The sequence below is a fragment of the Bombus pascuorum genome, chromosome 7 (assembly GCF_905332965.1).
Source record: "Bombus pascuorum chromosome 7, iyBomPasc1.1, whole genome shotgun sequence".
Classification (NCBI taxonomy): Eukaryota; Metazoa; Arthropoda; class Insecta; order Hymenoptera; family Apidae; genus Bombus; species Bombus pascuorum.
This window is the reverse complement of record NC_083494.1, coordinates 14,325,953-14,348,252: the sequence shown is the minus strand read 5'-3', so window position 1 is coordinate 14,348,252 and position 22,300 is coordinate 14,325,953. Positions and strand designations below refer to the sequence as shown.

Below are 22,300 nucleotides of genomic sequence, written 5' to 3'. Positions count from 1 at the left end.
ATTTTGGCGGGAGTTTTATTGGAATCGATACCTTTCTAAATATCGATTACTCTCGATTGGTACAATTGTAACTTTTGTACATGAAACATTACCAACTTCGTGTAAAGAATTTGTGTTCAACGATCGAAAAGTTGCAGACAGGTAATTATTCAAGCATTTAAGAAAAGTATTTTTTGCATGTATAATAATTTATTGTAACAGTTACTATTAATAAATGTAATTTATGGTGCACAATTATTTTTATTCTGCTGCCGTTATGGAAGATTTAAATCGTATAGTTTTTATGTCGTCATTGTATTGTCTCATACTGTACTGTGAAATTGTTAAAAACATGTAATTTGTTACAATAATCATCAGATTATTTCTTTTATCAATTAATTAACAAAGATAGGAAGTTCTCTTACTTTTGTTTTGCTTGATAAAGTATAAATTATTGTATCGAATAAAAAAGAAGTTTTTTTTCCATTTATTACGTTTTATTTTTAATCTCCTAAAATAAAAATATAAAATATCATGACTTATTTATGTAATATTTTACAAGTCAATGTAACAAATTTAGTAAAAAATATAAAAAGTACAGATCTGAATTTTGTTTTTAATTATTTTAGTTATAATGTCAAAAGCACATAGTCCTACTGTTTTTAATGGAGAGGCTGACAATTTTTATGACCCAAATTTTACTTTGGATATTAACAAAAGGATGCGTGTACCAAAAAGTATTCGTGTGAGTGGCGACTACACAGAAGAAGAAATAGCTGATACCAATGGTTCTAGCTGGAATCAGATTGTTGCAGGAGATAAATTTGAAATGCATGTTCCAGACAGAATTTTAGTTGTTGGTAAATATATAATCTTCTGTTTATTGATAAATTTGTATGTTAATTGTTATATAACCAAGTTAATTTTTTTATTAAAAATATATTTTACAAAATCATTAATTATACATAAGTAAAGTAAAACTTATTAATGCTAAATATAATTAAATAAATCTAGGACAGGAACAACATGTTGGAACTAGAGCACCACCAAGAGAAATTACATTAGAAAATGCTGTTTTACCACCTGAAGCAGGCATGGTTAGAGTGCAGGTAAATATTTAAGATTGTTAAATGAATTTAAATATATACTTTAGAGAATTATTCTTAAATATGATTTAATCAGCAAAGATTTTCTCATATATTTTAAGGTTTAGCATTTTCCTATATTAGAATTCAATAATATCTACAATTTTCTTTTTATTGATAGACTCCACCAAGGATTTTGACACTGGATGACCATTATTTTCCGGCAGTTGATGAAGAAGAACCAAATTCATACCCAACAGAAACTAAGGATTCATTATCATCTAAATCACATGGACAATATTCTACAGAAACACAAATAGTTACGCATGCAAGGTAATAACTAATACTTTTCAATTCATATATATAAAATTATATATACAAAGTGGACCAATAACTGATCATATGAAAATATAAAAAAACTTGTATGTAGTATGAGAAAAGTCATAATGTATCAGTAGCATTTCTTTCTTTTTCTTCTTTCTTGGTGGAATGTTTATACAGATTTCAAAGATACTTCTACTTTTTTCATACTATATAATTTCATTTTTAGTAAAATAATAGATATCTCAATAATTTCAAGTATAAGATCATTTGATATAAAAAAAAAAGAGTAGAATGACAAACTTTACATCATAAGAGGTGTCTCAAATATGTTTGCACTGATGTAACGTGGCAATCGCCGATTTCATAAAACTTTCGATTTGGTAACATATGAAATAATCAACGTTATTGGTCCATTTTAAAAATATATTACTTTTTTCTTGAAAACATATAATTATTTTTCTAGAGAACAGACACCCTCATATAATGCACTTAATGTTTCTCTTCCACCTAGTGAAGAGATACAACATTTACGTCGACAAGTAGGGAAATTAAATCGTCGAGTAATGGCAATCGAACTTGAGATGTTACAACGTCAACAAAGAGAAAAAATTTTATATGCGTTAACATTAACGTATTTAATTCTTAAAGCTTTTTCATGGTTGACCAGAAACTGAATTTATATTAAGAAAATACAAAATATTTGTATCTTGTGTGAAAAAATGGAGCTCTTTATCCATATAAATACACGATATTCTGGAAGAGTCTCCTTTGCTCCAAGAAGACGTTTGTAACCAAAGACTCTTTATTTTGAATATGAAATTATAACATATTCAAAATAAATGTCTGTATCGTATATATTCAAAAGTAAGTTACTCCTGATACTTGCATGAAAGTACTATAATTAAACTTTTAAATATCTTATAAAATCCAATGTTTGTTATATTTATATCATTCTTTTTTATTGCTTACTATGAATCGAAACTCTTTCTTACTTAATATATACAAGAAAATTGAATATATACGATACTAATCTTTTTAAAGTAATTGAATTTGAATGTTTAAGTATGTTTGTAAAAAGTAATTTGCATGATCAAATAAGCAGAACATGATTTCTTTTGATCTATTAAAGAATCCATTTTACACGAATAATTGTAATTGTTTAAAAGTGATAAACTATAAACAAATATCAGGCTTAATTACAGTATGCGACAGGTAATTGTAAATTTGTAAAAGTATGGAAAATGATGTTATGTGATTCTAGGTATTTAAATTGAAATTTTGATTTCTATTTTCTCATGTATTGTTATTTAATTATATATATAATTTAAAATATTATATTATAGCACAATACATTAATAAAATTATAACAATTAATTATTATGAATACTTAATTTAATTCTAGGTTCGATGTATTTTTTGTGGCCATGATATTCACACCATTGTACATTTATAACATACATAACATGTTATTAATGAAAAATAAATAAATAATAAACTTGTAATAATTTTCTTTTATTAATACACGTGCTACAAATTTATTGCAACTATCATAGTTTACATCTTTAAAGATTTTTTATTTGCTGTAATATAAACCTTGGCTATTAAGATATTGTTAAATTCATAGCAAATTTAGCATCTGCAATTTTTAAATATATTAAAGTTTGACATCGATTTCTTTTTATTTAGATCAGCAAAAAAAATTTCTTAAAATTTCTATTTTCAATTTATCCATCAAATGTGAAACTAATTCATATTTTCAATAGATATCTATCAATATATGATATAATAAATGAATGTATCAAAATGCATAAATAAAATGATAATATTATATTATTTCTTGCATTATCGTATAACAAATTACAATTACACAACAAATTAATGTCTTAAATAATTAAATTGTTATTATCATTATTACTACTATATCACTATTGAAATTTTAACCTTATATACAAAATGTTACATTTTTCTATGTTCAGATATCAATTACTAAATATAATTTCAATCAAATTTGTTAATGAATCAAAACAAAAAGATTTGAAAATTGATTGATATTTTCATAAATATGTTACGGTAGTTTTTTTTGGCATTATATATAATTGAAAACATCATATACTTCTAAATTCATATTATAAAAAATCAATGTTTTATTATATTTTATTATGTACTAAAAAAATAAAAATTAGACATTATTTTAACATTATTCATTCTAATTAATAATGCTTAATAAAATGTTTTCGATATTATATTAATGCATTATATATGATATAATTATTATAGGAAAAAATTACTAAATTGTTTGTATATATTCTATATTAGATTTTCATAGTTATAGAAACAATAAATGAAATTTTTATCAAAATTTATACATGAAATTTTTCCTATATGATGTATACAAATATTATATCGCATCATATCATATATTGTGTGAATTAATTCTGTATTACACAATGTGTACGAACTAAATTCATCAAAACACGACCATACTCAACATTGAGTCTCTAGTTTCTGGCTCTAATCATCAGTAGAAAACTAGTAAATACGAAGATAAAAAGGAAATTTTCATACTATGCAATAATATTAATATATCTGTAAGATACATTTAAAAATAACGGGAACAACATATTCTTTAATTTAATCTATCTAATTCAATCATATCGGACTATAGAATAACACACGTTCGACAGAATAATCGTATAGGGACCTTATTGTTGCGAATGTTAGACAATCTGTTAATACATACGAGAGGTCAGTGTACGTCACGTAGTTATTATTCAGAGTTGAGGATTTTGTGGAAATTTATCTGTCTGGAAGTGTAACGAAAAAAGATTCCTGAGACTCTCTCGCGGCAAGACATTACGGGAAAATAACGCGGAGGTCTCAGGTTCAGCGAATTTCATAGTTTGAAGACTTCCCGTAAGAAAGAAGTGTCCGCGGTACATCGAGTGCTATAACGCTGGTCGCATGTAATTGTGGTATTGCGTTTGAAAAACTTTATTTTATTAAAGGCACAGCCGTCTATTTGGCGTCTGTGAAGAGAGGACAAGAGTGTGTGATAGGTTATGTCAACTGGATTGGCAGGTGCTGTTTCAAATCAGGTCAGTGTGTTGACTTGCTACCACACCGCTATACTGCAGATACCTTTCACTGAAGACAGCCATTCTAAATTTTGTATATTTTTCCATGCAACGGAATGCAGCGGATGAAAGGACAAACTAACAGTCAAGGTGAGACTTTGTATTCTCCTACGATTTTTTCTTTTTTTCATTATTTCTTTTGCCGATGTGTAATTCTAAAATCAGATGAACTGTTCATTATAAAAATTACTGCATGCGTGCATAGATTTTTATACTCCAAATAGTATAATTTGCTCCGAGTTTGTATCTATTGTGTGCAATTTTATCAATACCTGTCGGTGTCGCGGTAAGTTAATGCACACAATTTTTTTTTAACTAATACGAAGTGTTGTTATCTATATTTTTAGCCGATCTTTATATAGATATATATACATAGTGCATTAACCTATCTGTATGCTTTAGTATATATCGGATATGTTAGGTTATCAATAGCATTATTTCATAGCATTTTTTTAATGAAATCGGAATCGTGTTCACTTCTGTGTGTGTGTGTATGTGTATGTTACTGATAATTTGAAATATTTATAAAAATCTTAAAAAATAATACGTTCATATATCGGCTACGTCATATAGTAAAATTATTAAAAATATTACATAATTTAGTAAAAAAACCAAAATCATTTATTTATATCGATTTGTTAATATTATGAAATATTTTATACAAGATATAATTATTAAATCACAGTGACCTACTATTTTGTATATTATAATTAATATTTCACTGTATTCAAAATTCGATTTCTATACAAAATTTTGCAACAGGATGTCATTTTTAATTATTCATTATTGAAATTATGTTTTTCTACTAGAAGATAAAATAAAGTCTTTTTTATGTGTTTTGTAACACATGTAGTTTTTACCAACTTTAATATGTTGAAATTTTCAATATAGAATTGTTTATAGCAATTACTTGGAAAAATTTCTCTAAATTAAGAAATTAAAGAAATTTTGCTAAAAGACAATTTCTTAATTTTTAATAGTAATGTGTAGTTATTGTACCATACATTCTATATGGTTTTAAATTCTGAATCACAAGAATATTTTGTTTTATAATTGATATTTTGTTGATAGTATTTAATTATTAAATAGAAATATTTCTAACAATATACTGGAATATTCAATTTCATTTAAGAATTATCATTTGAATTAAATTATTAAAGAATACATTTTAGACTATTTCATCAAGAAAAGTTCATTTTATATATTAATGAAATGAAATTTCATCCTCTTAGTGAGCAATGGTCCTAAAGAACACCAGCAGCAACCACAGACAGAACATGCTGGTGGAGAAGATACTGGATTTGATTCATGGAGAGGAGGCAATAGTACACATCACTCTAGTTATCCAATTGGAACTGGTGATCCATATAGTCCTTACTATGCAAGTACTTCATTTCCTTATCAAACATTTGGTGCTGGGGATGGTACTTGGTCAAATGGAACAGACCCCGTTGCGTTTCTTTCTGGCTATGGAGGTCAAATAGGTCACGATGCATATGGCATGGATGGAATGTTTTCTGCTAGTGCAGGAGGTGGTTTTAGTACATTTGGTCAGCCTGCTTTTAATTATTTTCATGGAAATGGTGATTTTAGTGCTTGGGGCACTCCAAGAAAAACACGCTATGAAGATTATTATCAGGCTCCACGTGGAAATGAAAATTATCCAACACCTAGTAACGCAGAAATTAAGACTATTGAACAAAGTGTGCAAGGCTTGTCACTAGGAAGTGGAGAAGTTCCACGTCAAGAACAAACTTCATCTAATCAATCAATAAAACCAGAAGCAAAAGAACCTAGAAAGATAACATGGGCCAGTGTTGCAAGTCAACCTGCAAAGCCTGTTCCTCCACTTTCATCTTCTCAAGGAATGAAGAAAAAGGCTGGAATGCCACCACCACCTATTGTGCCAGGGAAGCACAATATGGACATTGGAACATGGGGTGAAGGTAAATCTTCTGCACCTCCTCCAACAGCACCTCCGCCACCTCAAGTACAGCCTCCTGTTCCACCACCTCCGCCATTGGCTCAGAGACAGAGACCTCCTCCTCCTCCACCATGTTGGAATAGACAACCTACAACACCTCCATCACCACCACAATCACAAATTCATATGTCCCCACAACAACAGCAGCAGCAGCAACAACAACAACAACAACAGCAGCAGCAGCAGCAGCAACAACAGCAACAACAACAGCAGCAACTGCAGCCACAACAGCAGCAAATTACACAATCACAGTCGCATCCTGTCTTAGATAAGCTGAAAGTGAAGAATGATTATAATCCTGTAGAATTTGATGAAACTGCTCCTGGAGCTAGGTTTTTTGTAATCAAGTCTTACTCTGAAGATGATATTCATAGATCCATTAAATATGAGATTTGGTGCAGTACTGAGCATGGTAATAAAAGATTGGATCAAGCATATAAAGAAGCCAGTTGTGAAGGTGCGCCTTTATATTTGTTCTTTTCTGTCAATGGATCTGGTCACTTTTGTGGTATGGCACAAATGGTGTCACCTGTTGATTATAAGAGCAATAGCTCTGTATGGTCTCAAGATAAATGGAAAGGCCAATTTCGTGTACGTTGGATTTATGTTAAAGATGTTCCTAATGTGCAACTTCGTCACATTAGACTAGAAAACAATGAAAATAAACCAGTGACTAATTCAAGGGATGCACAGGAAGTCCCTCATGCAAAAGGCATAACAGTGTTACGTATATTACATACTTATCGACATTCAACTAGCATTTTTGATGACTTTGGACATTATGAACGTAAACAAGCAGAAGAAGATCAACGTAAGGCTCCATCAAATGCTATACAACATCATCATTCTTCCAATCATAGAAATAGAGGACATTCAGATTTATCAAGGGATCACCATCCTCATCAATCGCATTTACATCATCAACGCAAAGTAAGTGACAGCATTATGATATTATAAATGTAATGAAATTCAAAATTAATTATATGGTAGTACTGTTTTAAATAATGTATCTCTTTGTATAGGATCGGGATGGTGGTCGTGGTAGAGGCAGAGGAGGTTCACGCCAGTAGCGATGGATACAACAAGAATATAATACTGTTCATAATAGTAATCATCGTAAAGAAAGCATGCTACGACTAATTATCGTCTTACTACTTACCTTTGCTTTCTTGGATACACAAAAGGCTTCTAATTCCTGTGAAAACTTGTCATCATTGAGACTATTTCCTTCTGTTAAATAATCAACTTGTATGATAATTAGCGTCACGACGGCATCATAAATATTATCTGATCATAACTACCATGAAGAAGAACGTAATTCAATTTCAAGGGATATTGGGTAACCTTGCTGACAGTTATAAGCATATAGTGTGGTGTTGCGTGCTATTCATCGAAAGGTGTTTCTTAAACGTACAAATTAAAAATGAGAGAAAAATGAAATATGGAACAGAAGAAAAAACTGTAATATATGGACTAACCCTTGTAAAATGCTTAAACTTTTGTTGATAATGAAAAAATCTATGCGAGAACAATATTGTAAGCAAGTGTCATTTAAATCAATTACCATTTTAAACTTTGATGGACATATAACCTGGTGCCTGTGGCTGAAAGGACTCACCTTTCTTTGTTATAAAGGTGCAAGGGCTTATTACAACGTTTTAAGTTTATGTGTAACAATTATGCTTGATCATTGGATAATAATAGAAATTATTGTCAACTGATTATTTTATGCATATTCTATATCTATTGCAAATTATATATATAATATATATATATTATTCTAATATATATTATATATTACATATATTCACTATATATATTATATATATACATTAATTATATATAATATGTATAAATATATATAAATATATATAATATAATATATATGTGTATTATATATATATATATTACCTCTTATTATATTATTATATTATTCATGGACTGCAAAAGTGAACTAAAACATTATATGAAAATAATATTATAGTTACTCTATGGTAACATATGATAATGATTATTGTACTATTTTATGAAAATTTCATGAGCTATCAGTTTTATTGTTAAAATTGACTGTTACTTTATTTTATTTTAATGTCTGATACACTTTTTGTCATGGTTTCATTATTTTATAAATTCCAGTTGTTTTTACTGAAATAGAAACCTTGTGTTTTTGTACATTAAAAAAAAGGAATATGTATACTTTTCATGCCCATTAAGAAAAAGGCTCCTTTAAAAATAATATCAGTAAATTTAAACAATTTTTCACAAATTATATGTAGAAAATTGAACACTGATATAACAAGAATTGCTTAACTAATGTGGATTTAGTAAACTAAAATATATAAAATAATAGATTCCATCTTAGATTTGATTACATTTTGCTGGTAGTTATATATACACATTTACATATACATAGTTACATATAGTAATTAATTTGTAGAAAATTGTAAAAGAAGCAGTGAAATAAGGAAATTTGAGTTCTTTAAGTTTTATAAAAATTAAATTACTTTTTCATTGCAAATTAGTATCATTTTCCATATGATCAAAGAATCAATCACAAAGTAGTGACATGAGATTTTGAGTTGATTAAAGAGTTTGTACAAAATTAATCAATGAATTAAACCACAGAATAGTTTAATGCAGATTTTTTAATGAAGGTATGCATATTATCATAACTACTTTTGCATACTCAATTATAAACAACAAGAAAGGGAATCTGAATCGTATATATTACAAATCTCTTTTCTTGTTTTTATATTGTAAATGATTAAAAAACAAACACATTTTATTAAAGTAATATATCAATATTAAAAATTTGTAGCCAATGTTTTTGAATCACTTTAGCTTATTTATAGTTTACAAGTAGAATAAGTTGCTCAGAAAATGGACATGTAGTAATGTCCAATAACTAAAAACTGAATAAAAATGAAATCTATTAAAGTTCTGTATTTCAGTTGAACAGCACTAAAATATTTTGTTAGACTATTTACTAAGAAGTATTTTATGGGAAATTATTATTGAAAATAGTTGCTTTTTTTCAATCATTTTAGAATTCTGCTTAAAAATGTTTGGATTCCAAAGTTTATCTAAACTTTATTTTATGGTTAATATAGCACATGCTAATGTATACAGACTGTGTATCTGTATATTATCATTGTATTATAATATGCAGACATACAAATAGTATACTTGTAATGTACTACATTGTTTAGTATTTACATTGTATAATTGTACTTGATTAAATATTGATTTGAACTATGAATTTAATATTCAAATTGAACTATTACAGAATCATGTATGCAGGCAATGAATTTTTTAGAAAATATGAATTTGATTTAGTTTTGATTACAAGTTCTATAATTAAAAAATGATAAAAGATTGAATAGTAATTGCGTTCAACGTAATACATGTATAATACCAATGTTTTATGATCATGCGTTATCAAATATTAACTTACTTAAAACAATTATTTAAATTAGGAAAACCATATTTTAAAGTGTGAAATTAATGTATATTTATAAATTTGTTGAAAATATTGTGTTGAACGTAATTATTGATCAGAAATAATATTTCTTTATCATCATTGCACCTGATCATCCCATTTTATTTTGCTTTCTTTTTTACTTTGTTTTCAGTAAATATCTTTGGATCTTGATGAGATGGTTGTTTATTATTTGTTATTAAATCTGGACAAAGTTCTTCTGGTGGTGGTGTGCGTGGTCGTAATTCACCATGTTCTCCTTCATATCGACATTTAGTTTGAATTTCAAAATCCTTTATACATTGTTTCATATTAATATCCCTTGTAATGGTCTCTCTAGACGGTTCAAGCGATTGCAATTTCGCTTCTTCATTATCCTGAATCTTTTTCGTTTCTGTCCCTATATCGGCGGAAAGTAAATTTTGCTTAACTAAATAATTACGAATATTATCTCGTACTTTTTGTGGAAACTTTTCAGGATTCGCCTCAATGTAACGATACACAAAGAGATCAGCGCCAGTTATTATGAAATAATGATTAAAAATATTAATTTTTGCACCGACATAGAAATCTTGAGGGGTATAATATTCTGGATTATCTCTTCCAGTCTTTGGTTTTGCAACCAATGTTGCTTTTAAGAAACAACCTTCGCGACGTCCTGAATTACGTTTTTGAAGTTCCTGCACGAGTACAGTACCGTCACTTAAACTGTATTCTAAAATAAAGTCGCGACTTTTATCCTCCGGATGTACTATGTCTATTTTCATAGAATAACGTAGTTTTTTAGGGAAATTAAGAAGTTGTCGAATAACATCTTTCTTAGGTGGTTCCGGTATAAATGATAGACAAGAAACGTAAGTATCTTCAGGTGTACCGAAGATTATATGTGGTGGAGGTTTATATTCTGGTGCAGCTATAACGTCTTTTGTTGGAAAAGGAATTGCTTCCGGTTGCGTTATTCCTAACATATCTGAATAATATTTTCGTGTGAAGGAGTCACAGTCATGCAAAAAAAATCGTCGATTGAATATAAAAACTGTACCACCTATCTGCAATTAAAAAGAAAAATACATAAATTATAACATATTAATACACACGTATATTTGTAAATTATTTATAGACTAACTAAAAAGTCACTTGGTGTATAGTATTCAATGATCTCTGGATCGCCATATTCCATATATGCAGCAGGATAAGTTGATGGCAAATTTTTCCAATCCTTTGGCACTTTCATTCTTTTTAATAGCATTGGTATCGGATCTTTCCCGCTATTCGGTTTTTGTACTTCACGAACAGCGATCGTATCGTCCGTCAAGAAATACATAATCTGATAAATATCGTCATCCCAAGTTGCAGTGAACAATAATACCATTTTATCATATTCTAAAAATCGTCGTCTAACATCATCTGATATTTTTGTAATACAAGTTAATGTTTTCTGCTTGCTCAATCTCAGTTCTGTATAAGGATCTACAGGAGGTTCTTCCTTATCTCCAACATCTATACCTTGGCTATTTAAATACTCTCTAGTAAATAGATCGCAATCAATAATATGATAGACTACGCCATAAATACCTGCAAACCCATAATAAAGCTAAATAAAAAATAAGAAACAATATTTAATATGTCAAAAGATTATAAAAGATAAATGCAGATGTATTTTTCTTTATTAAAAAAAATAAATTAAATAAAAGTTGGACTCTTTGCCGCCTCTTATTAATAAACGTATGCATATACAATCATAACAAAAACATTTTTATAACTTACATACGTCAATTCCAACATTAAAATCTTTCCAATGAAATGTGTCGCCATTTATATTTTTTATAATTTTATCACGTCTAACAAGCTTTCCTTGCTGAAAGCCGACATTATCAATTGCAGGCTCAATTACACATACAGTATCATCCTCCAAATGATATATTATATTAACATGACGTATACGAAAATGTTCATCTGGAGAATTAAAAACTCCTTGACGAAAAAACGCTTTAAAGCAGAGGCATTTCTGCGCAAATAGCGCATAGTGTGGAATGAATTGTCGATATGCATATTCCTTTACACGACCATATGTTAATGATGGATCATAACTAAATTTTAATTAATATTATTACACCAAAAAGATTGAAAACTACTATAAAATTAAGAAAAAAACAAATCAGATTTTACAAAAATGAATTTTATATTTTTGCATTTATTTATCACTTACTGTACAGAATCCTCTTCTTTTACATAAGCACTAGATGCAATATCTATTGGTCTTCCTCCGATACCACTGTGTCTATCACGTACTACACGATAACCATTTAAAAAATGAAATTTTTGTAATAACCTATAGTCTTTGATCTTTAAAAGAGATATGTTCTCGCTTAATTTTATTGAATATAATGATTGTAACAATTAATTCAAATAATTTTTCAGACTTACATTTGGATCTTGAAATGTATAGCCTGGTATAAGTGGTAGATTTTCCATGTTAAATTTTAAATTATTTAATAAAATATATCTTCAAGAAGCATCTCTAGTGAATATCTATTGAACTTGTAGCTGTTAAAAAGATTGTTTAGATTGGTTTCCATAACAACGTTATTTTATATTGATTTAACAGTACTTTAATTGTTATATTACTTATCATTTTAACTATAAAATTATATAATTGAATACATAATATATTTATAGATGAAGAATAACTAAGTTAATTTATATTTGATCTTTATTTTTGCATAAATTATTGACAACAGTAGCATTGGATGGTTTTCACTAAAATGGATTAGTTGCCTTGGCATTAAAGTCACAAACTAATTATTTCCTTAAAGATAGCCATACATCCTGCAGACAAGCAGCCAGCCACTGGCACCGTAATTAACCATGCAAATGCAATATTGCGAAATAACTTCCACGAAACTCCCTCACCACCTCGCGAAGCCCATCCCACACAGACAACAGATCCCACTTTACAATGAGTTGTTGACACAGGTAAACCAGCCTTACTTGCCAACAAAACTGTTACTGCTGCTCCTACCTATAATTTATATTTAATAATATGTATTTGTGTGATAAATGTTATAATAAACGTTATTTTTTTCTTAGATATTATAATTTTTCATTTCTCAAATGTATATACCTCTATAGTAAATCCTGTAGTTGGTGTAATCCGTGCTAAATCTTGTCCTAAAGTTTGTATTACTCTACGTCCCCATACCCAAAGACCAGTCGATATACCTAAACCACCATAAAGTAATATAAGCAGTGGGGTTTCTGCTTCTTGCTTAGCTGATCCCTCTGCATACACAGCCCAGAGTGCAATAAGTGGACCAATTGCATTACTGACATCATTACCACCATGAGCAAAACTGCCAAATGCTGCAGTTAATACTTGCAAAAAAGCAAAGAGTTGAGATACTTCTGGTGGTTCTTCGTTTTTTCTTTCAATTTCAGTTTGAGTTCCTTCAATGTCTGATCCTGCTACCATTAAGAGAGGGCTGGCACTGCTATTGCCACGTAATTTTGGTGCTGCTTCTTTTGCATTACCATTACTATTACTACTACTTGGAGCTTCAGAAATAACAGATAATGCTGTTGTTTCTTTTTTATCACAGGTACCAAACTTAGTTGTTGTTTTTTTGTTGCTACTTAATGAAAGTAATATCCTTTTCCTTTGCCATGGTACAACGAATAAATAAACAATTGCAGCTGAAAATAAGCCACAACCTAATGCAGCAAGTACACTACCCCACCATGGCACTCGATCTAACATCAAAACTAAAACACATTAATGAAATGACATCAATTTTCGCTGATATAAAACAAGATCAATCATTGCAACATAAATACAATATTTATTTACGTTTAGGTCCATCATGTGCAACTGATATAACATTAATAGCAATAGTAAGTCCATATGCTAATGGGAGAATATAAAGACCTTGTTCTAAAGGCTTACTAGATTGAAGTACTGATTTTCTTAGAACCCAAAATATAGCACCTGATACAATTCCGCTAAGTACAGGGCTTGCAAACCAAGATGCTGCTATGTTTGCAAGAGCTACCCACTTGACCTATAAATATGCTTATTACATCCTGGAATATTCTTTATTTATTTTCAAACTAATATAATGATTTTACTAACCCCTGCAGTACCTTTACACACAAGTGAGAAACCAACTGTAGCACCAACAATGGAATGTGTTCCAGAAATAGGTAATCGCAATGCTGTTGCTAGTATTAACCAGATACCAGATCCAGCTAAACTAGATAATGCTCCTACCATTAATTCTTTTTCATGGCCTTCATATAATGTCACATTTAATATACCTTTCCTCATAGTATCAGAAACCTAAAGTAAGCATCAAATAATATATTTTAAACAAAATAATGTAAGACAGAGTTTGTGAAATATATAAATTTTGAAAATACTTTATAGCCAATGAGTACAGCTCCAGCAATTTCAAAGATTGTTGCCAAAATGCAGGCTTGGAATATTGTAAGTACTCCTGCACCAACACTTGTTCCAAAACTATTTGCAACATCATTAGCTCCGATTCCAAATGCCAAAATAAAGGCCACTATGAATCCAACCACTACTATCCATATCAAATTCTCATCATATGGTATACTCATTTTTAATTACTTAATGACTATTTCCTTTGAGCTATTGATATATAGATATTTTTACTTCTATACATTTGTCAGTAGATCATCGTGTTAGAATGTTCTTCTGTCATATTATTTGTAGATAATACATTGTTGAATAAGAGAACATGGATCAAGGAAGAGCTTCCAGTTTTATCTGTTATGCATTTACACATAAATACTTATAGTTTCAGAATATATTTCTCCATTTATATTTAAATTCCTATACATGTGTAGATGTATATACATACATATATATATTTATATATGTATATATATATATATATATATATTTAATAATTTTATTTTGCTTTTAAAACAATCAATTTTATAACTTTGTACACATAGCAGAGGTAGTATTTTGGCGCAGCACCTGATATATATAGCATTGTTTTTTCTTCATACAACAATGTATAATTAGAATGCTTTTAACAGCATCAAAAGAGTTATTGTGTAAACTCCTTAAATTTTTTACTTTGTATTAAATATAAAATATTGTGATCAATTTTATAGGGATTCATTATCAGCGTTTTCCTTCCTTGAAAACACACTGATCGCTGTTCATCCGGCATCTGCAATTAACCGAAACATACATATTTGACATAATACTCATATACGTCTTAAATTTCCTACATTAACATATAAAAAGTCTTAAAAGCAATGCAACTAATTTATTTTATTACCTTCGTTCACACATTATAATTGTCCCAAAATGAATTTTAAACAACGAGGTACTTCACATCCACAAAGCGAATTTAATTATTGTAGTAAAACGTTTCGTCAATTTTCTCACGCTCGACTTTGAAGGGGTGGCGTTACTCTTTCACTTTTCATATAACAGCACTTGATATCTCGATTAGAATTCACAATCCTAATAGAACTGACTTAAACAGATATTATTGTTTCTCTCCATGCGTGTACAATGGAAAATGCAAAAACTTGTTATCTCGTTACAAAAAGGGTATGTGTACGAAATGCAACGAAAATTCGAAGACTACGTACTACTTTTAGGAACACTAGTTACGAACACTATTAAGTTCATGAAAGAAAAAGAGAGTAAATAACTGGAATAAGCGAAATTTTCGATCGTGCGTTATATTAAATTTGTATATAACAATTTTCTAAGTTGTGATTTCCAATTACCATTCTTTGTATCATCCCTTATATGATCCGTGTGGTTTTCACTTTAAAGCTTTCCTTTTAAGAATTGTGTAAAAGATATGCATCGTGTGTAATGAAAACAGAAAAAAATTACTTGAAAATTTGCTAAGAAAAAAAAAGAAAAAACGGAAATAGATTTTTTTACTCACGAAACTTAAATTACTTTGTATAAATCTTTGGTAATTGGGGATGCCGCTCAGATCCGCGTGGGGGTGAAATATTGATCCGCCATTTGCCCGCGAAACTCTTATAAGTATAATGCGAAAATTATTTACTGCATCGCAATTCTGTCGTCTTTTATATATAAATCGATAAAAAAATTGATTCTGTCCTCACATTTACAAGCCCGTGAAGGCTTCTCTTTAATGTCATCATGCTCATTAACAATGTATGTATTACGCACTAACTATGCGGCATAGATTCGTGGGGGAATGATGAATAAGTCATTGCATAAAGGGCGTTAGATGAGTTCCAATTAATGCGGGCATAACTAGCAATAATCATTTCCTCTTAAATATATTATTAAACAAAATAGTCATCCACCTAAATCTTCATTAATTTTAAACGTTAATCCTGATATATTAATTTCTTTTAACTGCTAATATTTCAATGACTTCCATTATCCTAATATTTCAAATTACTAATTTTACACTTGTTTTAGTTGAATAATTTTTAATTTAGTAACTAATTTTACATTTGTACGATATGAAAATATAAATGAAAAATAATTAAAGAAAAATTTTTTTAATGAATCATATATATAGAATAATTTATTTACTTTAATATTTAACAATGAAACATATATAACATATAAAAAAATACTATCAATTATGTAACATTTCTCACATGTTAATAACAATATTTAAAACGATAGAATTTAAGTGCCTAAAGATAGTTTATTTAATATCTGTATGTTATATACACAAACCAATATCTTGAAACTACAATTTAAGTGTAAGATGAATATATTTATTACTACATCATTTTAATTTACTCTGCATCCCATTTTGCTCTCTCTGCTTGTTCTCTTCTTACTTCCTCTACATAGGGTGTAAGGTATTCTACATCCTATTTCGTAACAAATAAAATAATTAATTGTTCCAAATACAAAATAATCACAAAAATATTTAACATGTAAATAGATGCTTTGAACCATTAATATTAAGTTACCTCTTCCCATTTAGTCCATTGTTCTTTTGGTAAAATCTTATGTTCAACATCTAACTGTGTGGCTCTGATAATTCGGAAATTACGTTCTTCTACTATATGAGGTGGTAGTCTCCGTAATGCTTCTAATACAGCTTCATCTTCCCACAAAAGGTCATCTTTATATAAACCTAAATTTACATAAAATTAAACATTTAGAATGTACACTTTTATGTAAATTCTATTAAATTATTTAAAGTAGCATTACACATTTCATATTATAAATAAAATATCTCATCTGACAGATATATTCATATAATAATTATTATACGAATATATATAATACAAGTAATACATACATAAAAATATAATATATGAATATTTCATACCATACTTATTAAATCCACTAGCATTATATGCCCACTTTTGTATGTTTGCTATAAAACACGACATACATATAGATATATAATTATATAAGAATATAACACTTTTCTAATGTACAAAATTTTATAAATTATAAATTTACTCACGATATTTTTGTATTATGTATCTAACCAGACTAGCCATATTAAATTTCTTACGTACTTAGTGCTAAATTGTTCACACTTGCAGTTTGCAACTGCTAACGTTCGTGCTTACTCTCCCTACTACAGTATATAGTGTATAGTTGCTCAGCATCAGTATATCATCTCAATGAATTATCTTAAGTACTTTTAATGTAGTATACAAGTTATCTTATGCTTGTGCAATTGTATAAATTGCCATATTTTAGGAAAATTATAATATAAATAAACGTATAGTTGTGAGCTGTATAAAATATCAATTTATTTATCATCATTCAGAGATATATATGTATTTAAAATAAAATGTAAAATTTGGTACATTTGGACGTTTTAAAGATCGTTAAAAATTGATACTTTTGTATAAGAAATTTTATATATATTATGATAATAATTTATTTCGTTTATAAAAGTAAGAAAAAATATTTTATTTATGTGGTATAAGACAGATATGGGTACAATCGTATAAATAGGTCGACACTTGCTAGGGAAAACCGTCCGTCTTTTGAGTCGAACAAAATCAACATGGAGGACTAGGAAAAATATAATTCTGTGAAACAGACAGAGACCAGTAGAATGTCTATCTCTGCTTGAGACATTTATAGTATCACTGTACGTGTCACGCATGCGCAGAATAAGATCTTTTCTTAGCCTCCATCTTGATTTTTATGGACTCAAAAGAGTTAATGGGGTTTTTTTAATGTTTTCGGTATAAAAGTGTTCAGTCCTGCTTATATGACAATCGTCACGATTGTATACAACTGTACTTTTGGTATAGGAGTGTCCAGTCTTGTTCATATGACCAGTTATGTACACGTGATTTTTGCTAGGGGAAAGCATCTATCAAGTGAAGCCGAAAAAGTTAACATGGCGACGGTTTCAGAAATCGCTTCGCGCATGTGTGAAATATACATATACATAGGTATTGTAAATGTATCGAGCGAAACGCTTTCTGAAACTGACGCCATATTAATTTTTTGGCTTCACTCGGTGGATACTTTATCTATAGTACTATAAACTACTTATATAAATCATATAAATTATATAGTAAATTATATGATCTACCTGCCCGGGTCCAGGCTTACGGTCATACAAACAAACGATTTATATGACTGCTGTGCCTAGATTATCTCAGACTTGTCTTTGATCGTACTAGGAACATTGAAAATAAACTAGATTTGAATGTAGATGGCAGTGCAATTCGCGAAAGGGACTACTTTTACCAGCGTGCAAGTGCGTTGAATGGTCACTATATAATCGTGAACGGAACTACTTCCAGTGCCTCTTCCTCATAAAGAGTAGAGTTGTGTTCACGTGTGGTTGTGTCTCCTTTTTCTACAAAATAGGTCACACAACCCACCTCCATTCGTGAAATAACTCTTCTATAAAAAAAAAACCCAAAAAAAATATAAAAATTACAAAAATATACACAAAAAAATCGAAAAACCGTAGCTGAAAACCGCGAAACGTAAGTAAAGTGTGGAAAAAAATAGTAATCAATTGCGTTACGAAGAACAACGTGGTCGGAAGAGCGCAAGCCATATTGAAGGAACGAGAGATACCAAAAACCAGAGAAATTTTTCAACTTAAGCAGCTGCACGACGAGGGAATAATATTATAATGAATCCGGGAGCTCCAAATTACCCTATGGCCTCACTTTACGTGGGTGACTTGCATAGTGATATCACCGAGGCGATGCTTTTCGAGAAGTTTTCATCGGCTGGGCCCGTACTCTCGATACGCGTCTGTCGTGATATGATTACCCGACGTTCGCTCGGTTATGCTTATGTTAACTTCCAGCAGCCTGCTGATGGTGAGTACGATCATATTTATTCATTTCAATATTTTTTTGTACTCGGATATCCTACATTTTTTCAAGATACATCATCCTTTATTACATCATTTGTCCGTGCTTGACACGTGTTTCGAATCATACGATGCCACCATATTGAAACCTACTTCGAACAAAGTAATAGCAGTTGATTGGATTGAGTCATGCCTTATTTTTTCTAATACTTTTTTTTCGTTTTGGGGAAAGGTTTTGAGATATCGGATATTTTGATACAAATCTGCTAGTCCTAACAATAATAGGTTTTAATATGTGACATTTATTATGTATGTATCTACGATCGTAATTTAAATAAAAATTAAAATAACGTAATGATTCATTTTGTACCTTAATTTATTAATATGTTTGCATTATTGGGATACTTTATGAATTGTTGGTATATGTAATATGTAGGTCGTTTGGAGTTTTTTTACAAAATGATTAGACATTTTTTTAAATTTTCAGTTCACAATTATATAATTAAAAAAAACAACAATTTGGTTATTATGGAATTTAATGTAGATTTGTAATAATAGTAACAAATAAATGTTTTGCTCATTTTAGCGGAGCGTGCTCTTGATACCATGAACTTCGACATGATAAAGGGGCGGCCAATTCGTATCATGTGGTCTCAACGTGATCCATCTCTTCGAAAATCTGGTGTTGGAAATGTCTTTATTAAAAATTTAGATAAAAACATAGACAATAAAGCAATGTATGATACGTTCTCTGCTTTCGGTAATATACTTAGTTGCAAAGTAGCTCAAGATGAATCTGGCGTTTCTAAAGGTTATGGTTTTGTGCATTTTGAAACTGAGGAAGCAGCAAATAAATCCATTGATAGAGTTAATGGCATGTTGCTTAATGGAAAAAAGGTAATATTTTTCTTATTCTTATTTAATCCTTTTTATAATAATCTTCATAGTATTAATTTTTAATGTGCAGGTATATGTTGGTAAATTTATACCCCGTAAAGAACGCGAAAAGGAATTAGGAGAGAAAGCTAAACTTTTCACCAACGTTTATGTAAAGAATTTTGGGGAAGATATGACAGACGATAAACTTAAAGAAATGTTTGAAAAATATGGGACCATCACCAGTCATAAAGTAATGATTAAAGATGACGGAAAATCTCGAGGTTTCGGTTTTGTTGCTTTCGAGGATCCTGATGCAGCTGAACAAGCTGTACTTGAATTAAATGGAAAAGAGGTCGCTGAAGGAAAGTGTATGTACGTCGGACGGGCGCAAAAGAAGGCAGAGCGTCAGCAAGAACTTAAGAGAAAGTTTGAGCAATTGAAATTAGAACGTTTAAATCGTTATCAAGGTGTAAATCTATACGTAAAGAATTTGGACGATAGTATAGATGACGAGCGGTTGCGCAAAGAATTTGCACCATTTGGAACGATTACCTCTGCTAAAGTTATGATGGAAGAAGGACGCAGCAAAGGCTTTGGATTTGTCTGTTTTTCTGCTCCTGAAGAAGCTACGAAAGCTGTAACAGAGATGAACGGTCGCATAATAGTTACTAAACCATTATATGTTGCTCTAGCTCAGCGTAAAGAAGATCGTAAAGCACATCTTGCTTCTCAATACATGCAACGTTTAGCAAACATGCGAATGCAGCAAATGGGTCAAATTTTTCAGCCTGGTGGCGCCGGAAATTATTTCGTTCCCACTATTCCACAGCCGCAGAGATTCTATGGACCTGCACAGATGGCCCAAATTCGTACAACTCCTCGTTGGCCAGCGCAACCTAATCAAGTACGACCCAATGCACAAACTGGAAGTTCAGGTTTCGCTACGATGCAAGGTCCATTTAGGGCTGCACCGCGTGCTCCTACTGCACAACCTGGTGCTATGCGAACTGCTTTGTCTGCTCGACCTATCACAGGTAATGAAGGTTAAATTTTTACGAAATTTATTTTCGAAATTTCAATTGTAAAAACTTCAACTTATTTTATTTGTTCTTTTAGGTCAACAAACGGTTGGTGGTGCAAATATGCAAAATCGTTCCATGGCTGGTCCAGCAGTGGGAGTTACAGCTCAAAGCCGTCCGTCAAATTACAAATACACTTCAAACATGCGTAATCCTCCACAAGCAATGGCAATTCCTGCTCCTACTCCTGTTCAGCAAGCTGTTCATATTCAAGGCCAAGAACCACTAACTGCCTCAATGTTGGCAGCTGCTCCACCGCAAGAGCAGAAACAAATGTTGGGAGAGCGTCTCTTCCCATTGATTCAATGTATGTATCCGCAACTTACTGGAAAGATCACTGGAATGTTGTTGGAGATCGACAACTCAGAGCTCCTGCACATGTTGGAGCATAACGAATCACTGAAAGCCAAGGTTGAAGAGGCCGTAGCTGTATTGCAAGCTCATCAGGCCAAACAGGCTGTGGCTTCTAAAAAAGAATAAACATCTTAATTAAGGTATTATTTTATTCTTCTTTAATCGTTCGTAACAATGTTCAGTTTTTCTTACTCATTCTGCGATTATCCTTGGTTTAATAAAATTTTTTCTGAAGCTTTATGGTGGCTTAAGGATTATTACATGCAAGAATGACAGGAACAAATTGTTATTCAAAACTAATAATTGGTCATGAAAGGGTTTTTCATCAAGTTTTATGATAATAAATTTTCCTTTAAAAGTATCAAATGAGTTCATTCTTTCCCTGATCCTTATTTTGGTTTAAATGTTTTTTTTTTTTTTTTAATTATTATTAAGATATTTGTATTCTTACTTTCATGTAACACATGTAATGAAAGTATAGAAAATAAATTATTCGAAGAGTTTGAACTGCAATTTGGCCTTTATTGATTACATTGATTAGAACTATATGTTAATATTTGTTCCCTTTTCTTTTTGTAATAAACTGGTATAAAGTATCAAATAGTTTAATAACACAATTTAAAAAATGTGCGTTTTTATTAACCTATACTTTGTATGCAAATTATATAAATTTAAAACTATCGGGATAACTTATTTTAT

General features: G+C 30.1%; 6 protein-coding genes across 13 annotated transcripts; 3 read left to right on the top strand and 3 right to left on the bottom strand.

The window, feature by feature from the left end:
* The first annotated feature begins 2 nt into the window (after positions 1 to 2).
* On the top strand, positions 3 to 2,152 carry LOC132908960 (transport and Golgi organization protein 11). 3 transcript variants are annotated; one of them, XM_060963447.1, is made up of 5 exons: positions 3 to 141; positions 609 to 839; positions 994 to 1,088; positions 1,246 to 1,397; positions 1,852 to 2,152. In XM_060963447.1, the coding sequence occupies exons 1-5, from the start codon at positions 81 to 83 to the stop codon at positions 2,060 to 2,062; spliced, it is 750 nt and encodes a 249-aa protein (XP_060819430.1). In that variant the 5' UTR covers positions 3 to 80; the 3' UTR covers positions 2,063 to 2,152. The 3 variants fall into 3 exon arrangements, with proteins under 3 accessions (XP_060819430.1, XP_060819433.1, XP_060819431.1); XM_060963450.1 differs by lacking the exon at positions 3 to 141 and adding an exon at positions 309 to 333; XM_060963448.1 differs by lacking the exon at positions 3 to 141 and adding an exon at positions 416 to 526.
* A 1,956-nt stretch (positions 2,153 to 4,108) lies between these two features.
* On the top strand, positions 4,109 to 8,230 carry LOC132909127 (YTH domain-containing family protein 3-like). The gene is made up of 4 exons (XM_060963724.1): positions 4,109 to 4,483; positions 4,585 to 4,612; positions 5,755 to 7,436; positions 7,529 to 8,230. The coding sequence occupies exons 1-4, from the start codon at positions 4,448 to 4,450 to the stop codon at positions 7,574 to 7,576; spliced, it is 1,794 nt and encodes a 597-aa protein (XP_060819707.1). The 5' UTR covers positions 4,109 to 4,447; the 3' UTR covers positions 7,577 to 8,230.
* Positions 8,231 to 8,850: 620 nt separating this feature from the next.
* On the bottom strand, positions 8,851 to 12,459 carry LOC132909116 (EF-hand domain-containing protein 1-like). The gene is made up of 5 exons (XM_060963706.1): positions 12,412 to 12,459; positions 12,194 to 12,330; positions 11,752 to 12,086; positions 11,111 to 11,559; positions 8,851 to 11,033 (listed from the first exon to the last, which is right to left on the bottom strand). Exons 1-5 carry the CDS (start codon positions 12,457 to 12,459, stop codon positions 10,107 to 10,109), a joined length of 1,896 nt encoding a protein of 631 aa, XP_060819689.1. The 3' UTR covers positions 8,851 to 10,106.
* Positions 12,460 to 12,681: 222 nt separating this feature from the next.
* On the bottom strand, positions 12,682 to 16,151 carry LOC132909128 (sodium-dependent phosphate transporter 2). Of its 6 annotated transcripts, none has more exons than XM_060963727.1 (8): positions 15,927 to 16,151; positions 15,760 to 15,813; positions 15,300 to 15,500; positions 14,401 to 15,188; positions 14,114 to 14,320; positions 13,832 to 14,042; positions 13,109 to 13,746; positions 12,682 to 13,006 (listed from the first exon to the last, which is right to left on the bottom strand). In XM_060963727.1, the coding sequence occupies exons 4-8, from the start codon at positions 14,602 to 14,604 to the stop codon at positions 12,776 to 12,778; spliced, it is 1,491 nt and encodes a 496-aa protein (XP_060819710.1). In that variant the 5' UTR covers positions 14,605 to 15,188; positions 15,300 to 15,500; positions 15,760 to 15,813; positions 15,927 to 16,151; the 3' UTR covers positions 12,682 to 12,775. The 6 variants fall into 6 exon arrangements, with proteins under 6 accessions (XP_060819710.1, XP_060819711.1, XP_060819708.1 ...); XM_060963728.1 differs by having other exon boundaries at positions 15,300 to 15,496; XM_060963725.1 differs by having other exon boundaries at positions 15,760 to 16,151.
* Positions 16,152 to 16,653: 502 nt separating this feature from the next.
* LOC132909130 (cytochrome b-c1 complex subunit 7-like) lies at positions 16,654 to 17,614 on the bottom strand. Its single transcript, XM_060963731.1, has 4 exons — positions 17,454 to 17,614; positions 17,313 to 17,360; positions 16,948 to 17,114; positions 16,654 to 16,845 (listed from the first exon to the last, which is right to left on the bottom strand). The coding sequence occupies exons 1-4, from the start codon at positions 17,488 to 17,490 to the stop codon at positions 16,768 to 16,770; spliced, it is 330 nt and encodes a 109-aa protein (XP_060819714.1). The 5' UTR covers positions 17,491 to 17,614; the 3' UTR covers positions 16,654 to 16,767.
* A 1,138-nt stretch (positions 17,615 to 18,752) lies between these two features.
* Positions 18,753 to 21,967, top strand: LOC132909136 (polyadenylate-binding protein 1). The gene is made up of 4 exons (XM_060963736.1): positions 18,753 to 19,296; positions 19,876 to 20,186; positions 20,257 to 21,202; positions 21,285 to 21,967. The coding sequence occupies exons 1-4, from the start codon at positions 19,104 to 19,106 to the stop codon at positions 21,725 to 21,727; spliced, it is 1,893 nt and encodes a 630-aa protein (XP_060819719.1). The 5' UTR covers positions 18,753 to 19,103; the 3' UTR covers positions 21,728 to 21,967.
* The last annotated feature ends 333 nt before the right edge of the window (positions 21,968 to 22,300 follow it).

Excerpts from the sequence above, each read along its gene's own strand:
- LOC132908960 (XM_060963447.1), top strand. The coding sequence starts at position 81 with ATGAAACATTACCAACTTCGTGTAAAGAATTTGTGTTCAACGATCGAA. Across the intron at positions 142-608 it reads GATCGAAAAGTTGCAGACAG|TTATAATGTCAAAAGCACAT; the intron begins GTAATTATTCAA and ends TAATTATTTTAG. Across the intron at positions 1,398-1,851 it reads CAAATAGTTACGCATGCAAG|AGAACAGACACCCTCATATA; the intron begins GTAATAACTAAT and ends TTATTTTTCTAG.
- LOC132909127 (XM_060963724.1), top strand. The coding sequence starts at position 4,448 with ATGTCAACTGGATTGGCAGGTGCTGTTTCAAATCAG. Across the intron at positions 4,484-4,584 it reads CAGGTGCTGTTTCAAATCAG|CGGATGAAAGGACAAACTAA; the intron begins GTCAGTGTGTTG and ends AACGGAATGCAG. Across the intron at positions 4,613-5,754 it reads AGGACAAACTAACAGTCAAG|TGAGCAATGGTCCTAAAGAA; the intron begins GTGAGACTTTGT and ends TCATCCTCTTAG.
- LOC132909130 (XM_060963731.1), bottom strand. The coding sequence starts at position 17,490 with ATGGCTAGTCTGGTTAGATACATAATACAAAAATATC. Across the intron at positions 17,115-17,312 it reads TAGTGGATTTAATAAGTATG|GTTTATATAAAGATGACCTT; the intron begins GTATGAAATATT and ends ATGTAAATTTAG. Across the intron at positions 16,846-16,947 it reads AATGGACTAAATGGGAAGAG|GATGTAGAATACCTTACACC; the intron begins GTAACTTAATAT and ends GTTACGAAATAG.
- LOC132909136 (XM_060963736.1), top strand. The coding sequence starts at position 19,104 with ATGAATCCGGGAGCTCCAAATTACCCTATGGCCTCACTTTACGTGGGT. Across the intron at positions 19,297-19,875 it reads CTTCCAGCAGCCTGCTGATG|CGGAGCGTGCTCTTGATACC; the intron begins GTGAGTACGATC and ends TGCTCATTTTAG. Across the intron at positions 20,187-20,256 it reads TGTTGCTTAATGGAAAAAAG|GTATATGTTGGTAAATTTAT; the intron begins GTAATATTTTTC and ends TTTAATGTGCAG.
- LOC132909116 (XM_060963706.1), bottom strand. The coding sequence starts at position 12,459 with ATGGAAAATCTACCACTTATACCAGGCTATACATTTCAAGATCCAAAT. Across the intron at positions 12,087-12,193 it reads AAAGAAGAGGATTCTGTACA|ATTAAAATTTAGTTATGATC; the intron begins GTAAGTGATAAA and ends GTAATAATATTA. Across the intron at positions 11,560-11,751 it reads TAATGTTGGAATTGACGTAT|GTATTTATGGCGTAGTCTAT; the intron begins GTAAGTTATAAA and ends ATGGGTTTGCAG.
- LOC132909128 (XM_060963725.1), bottom strand. The coding sequence starts at position 14,604 with ATGAGTATACCATATGATGAGAATTTGATATGGATAGTAGTGGTTGGA. Across the intron at positions 14,043-14,113 it reads TGTGTAAAGGTACTGCAGGG|GTCAAGTGGGTAGCTCTTGC; the intron begins GTTAGTAAAATC and ends GCATATTTATAG. Across the intron at positions 13,007-13,108 it reads CTACAGGATTTACTATAGAG|GTAGGAGCAGCAGTAACAGT; the intron begins GTATATACATTT and ends TATAAATTATAG.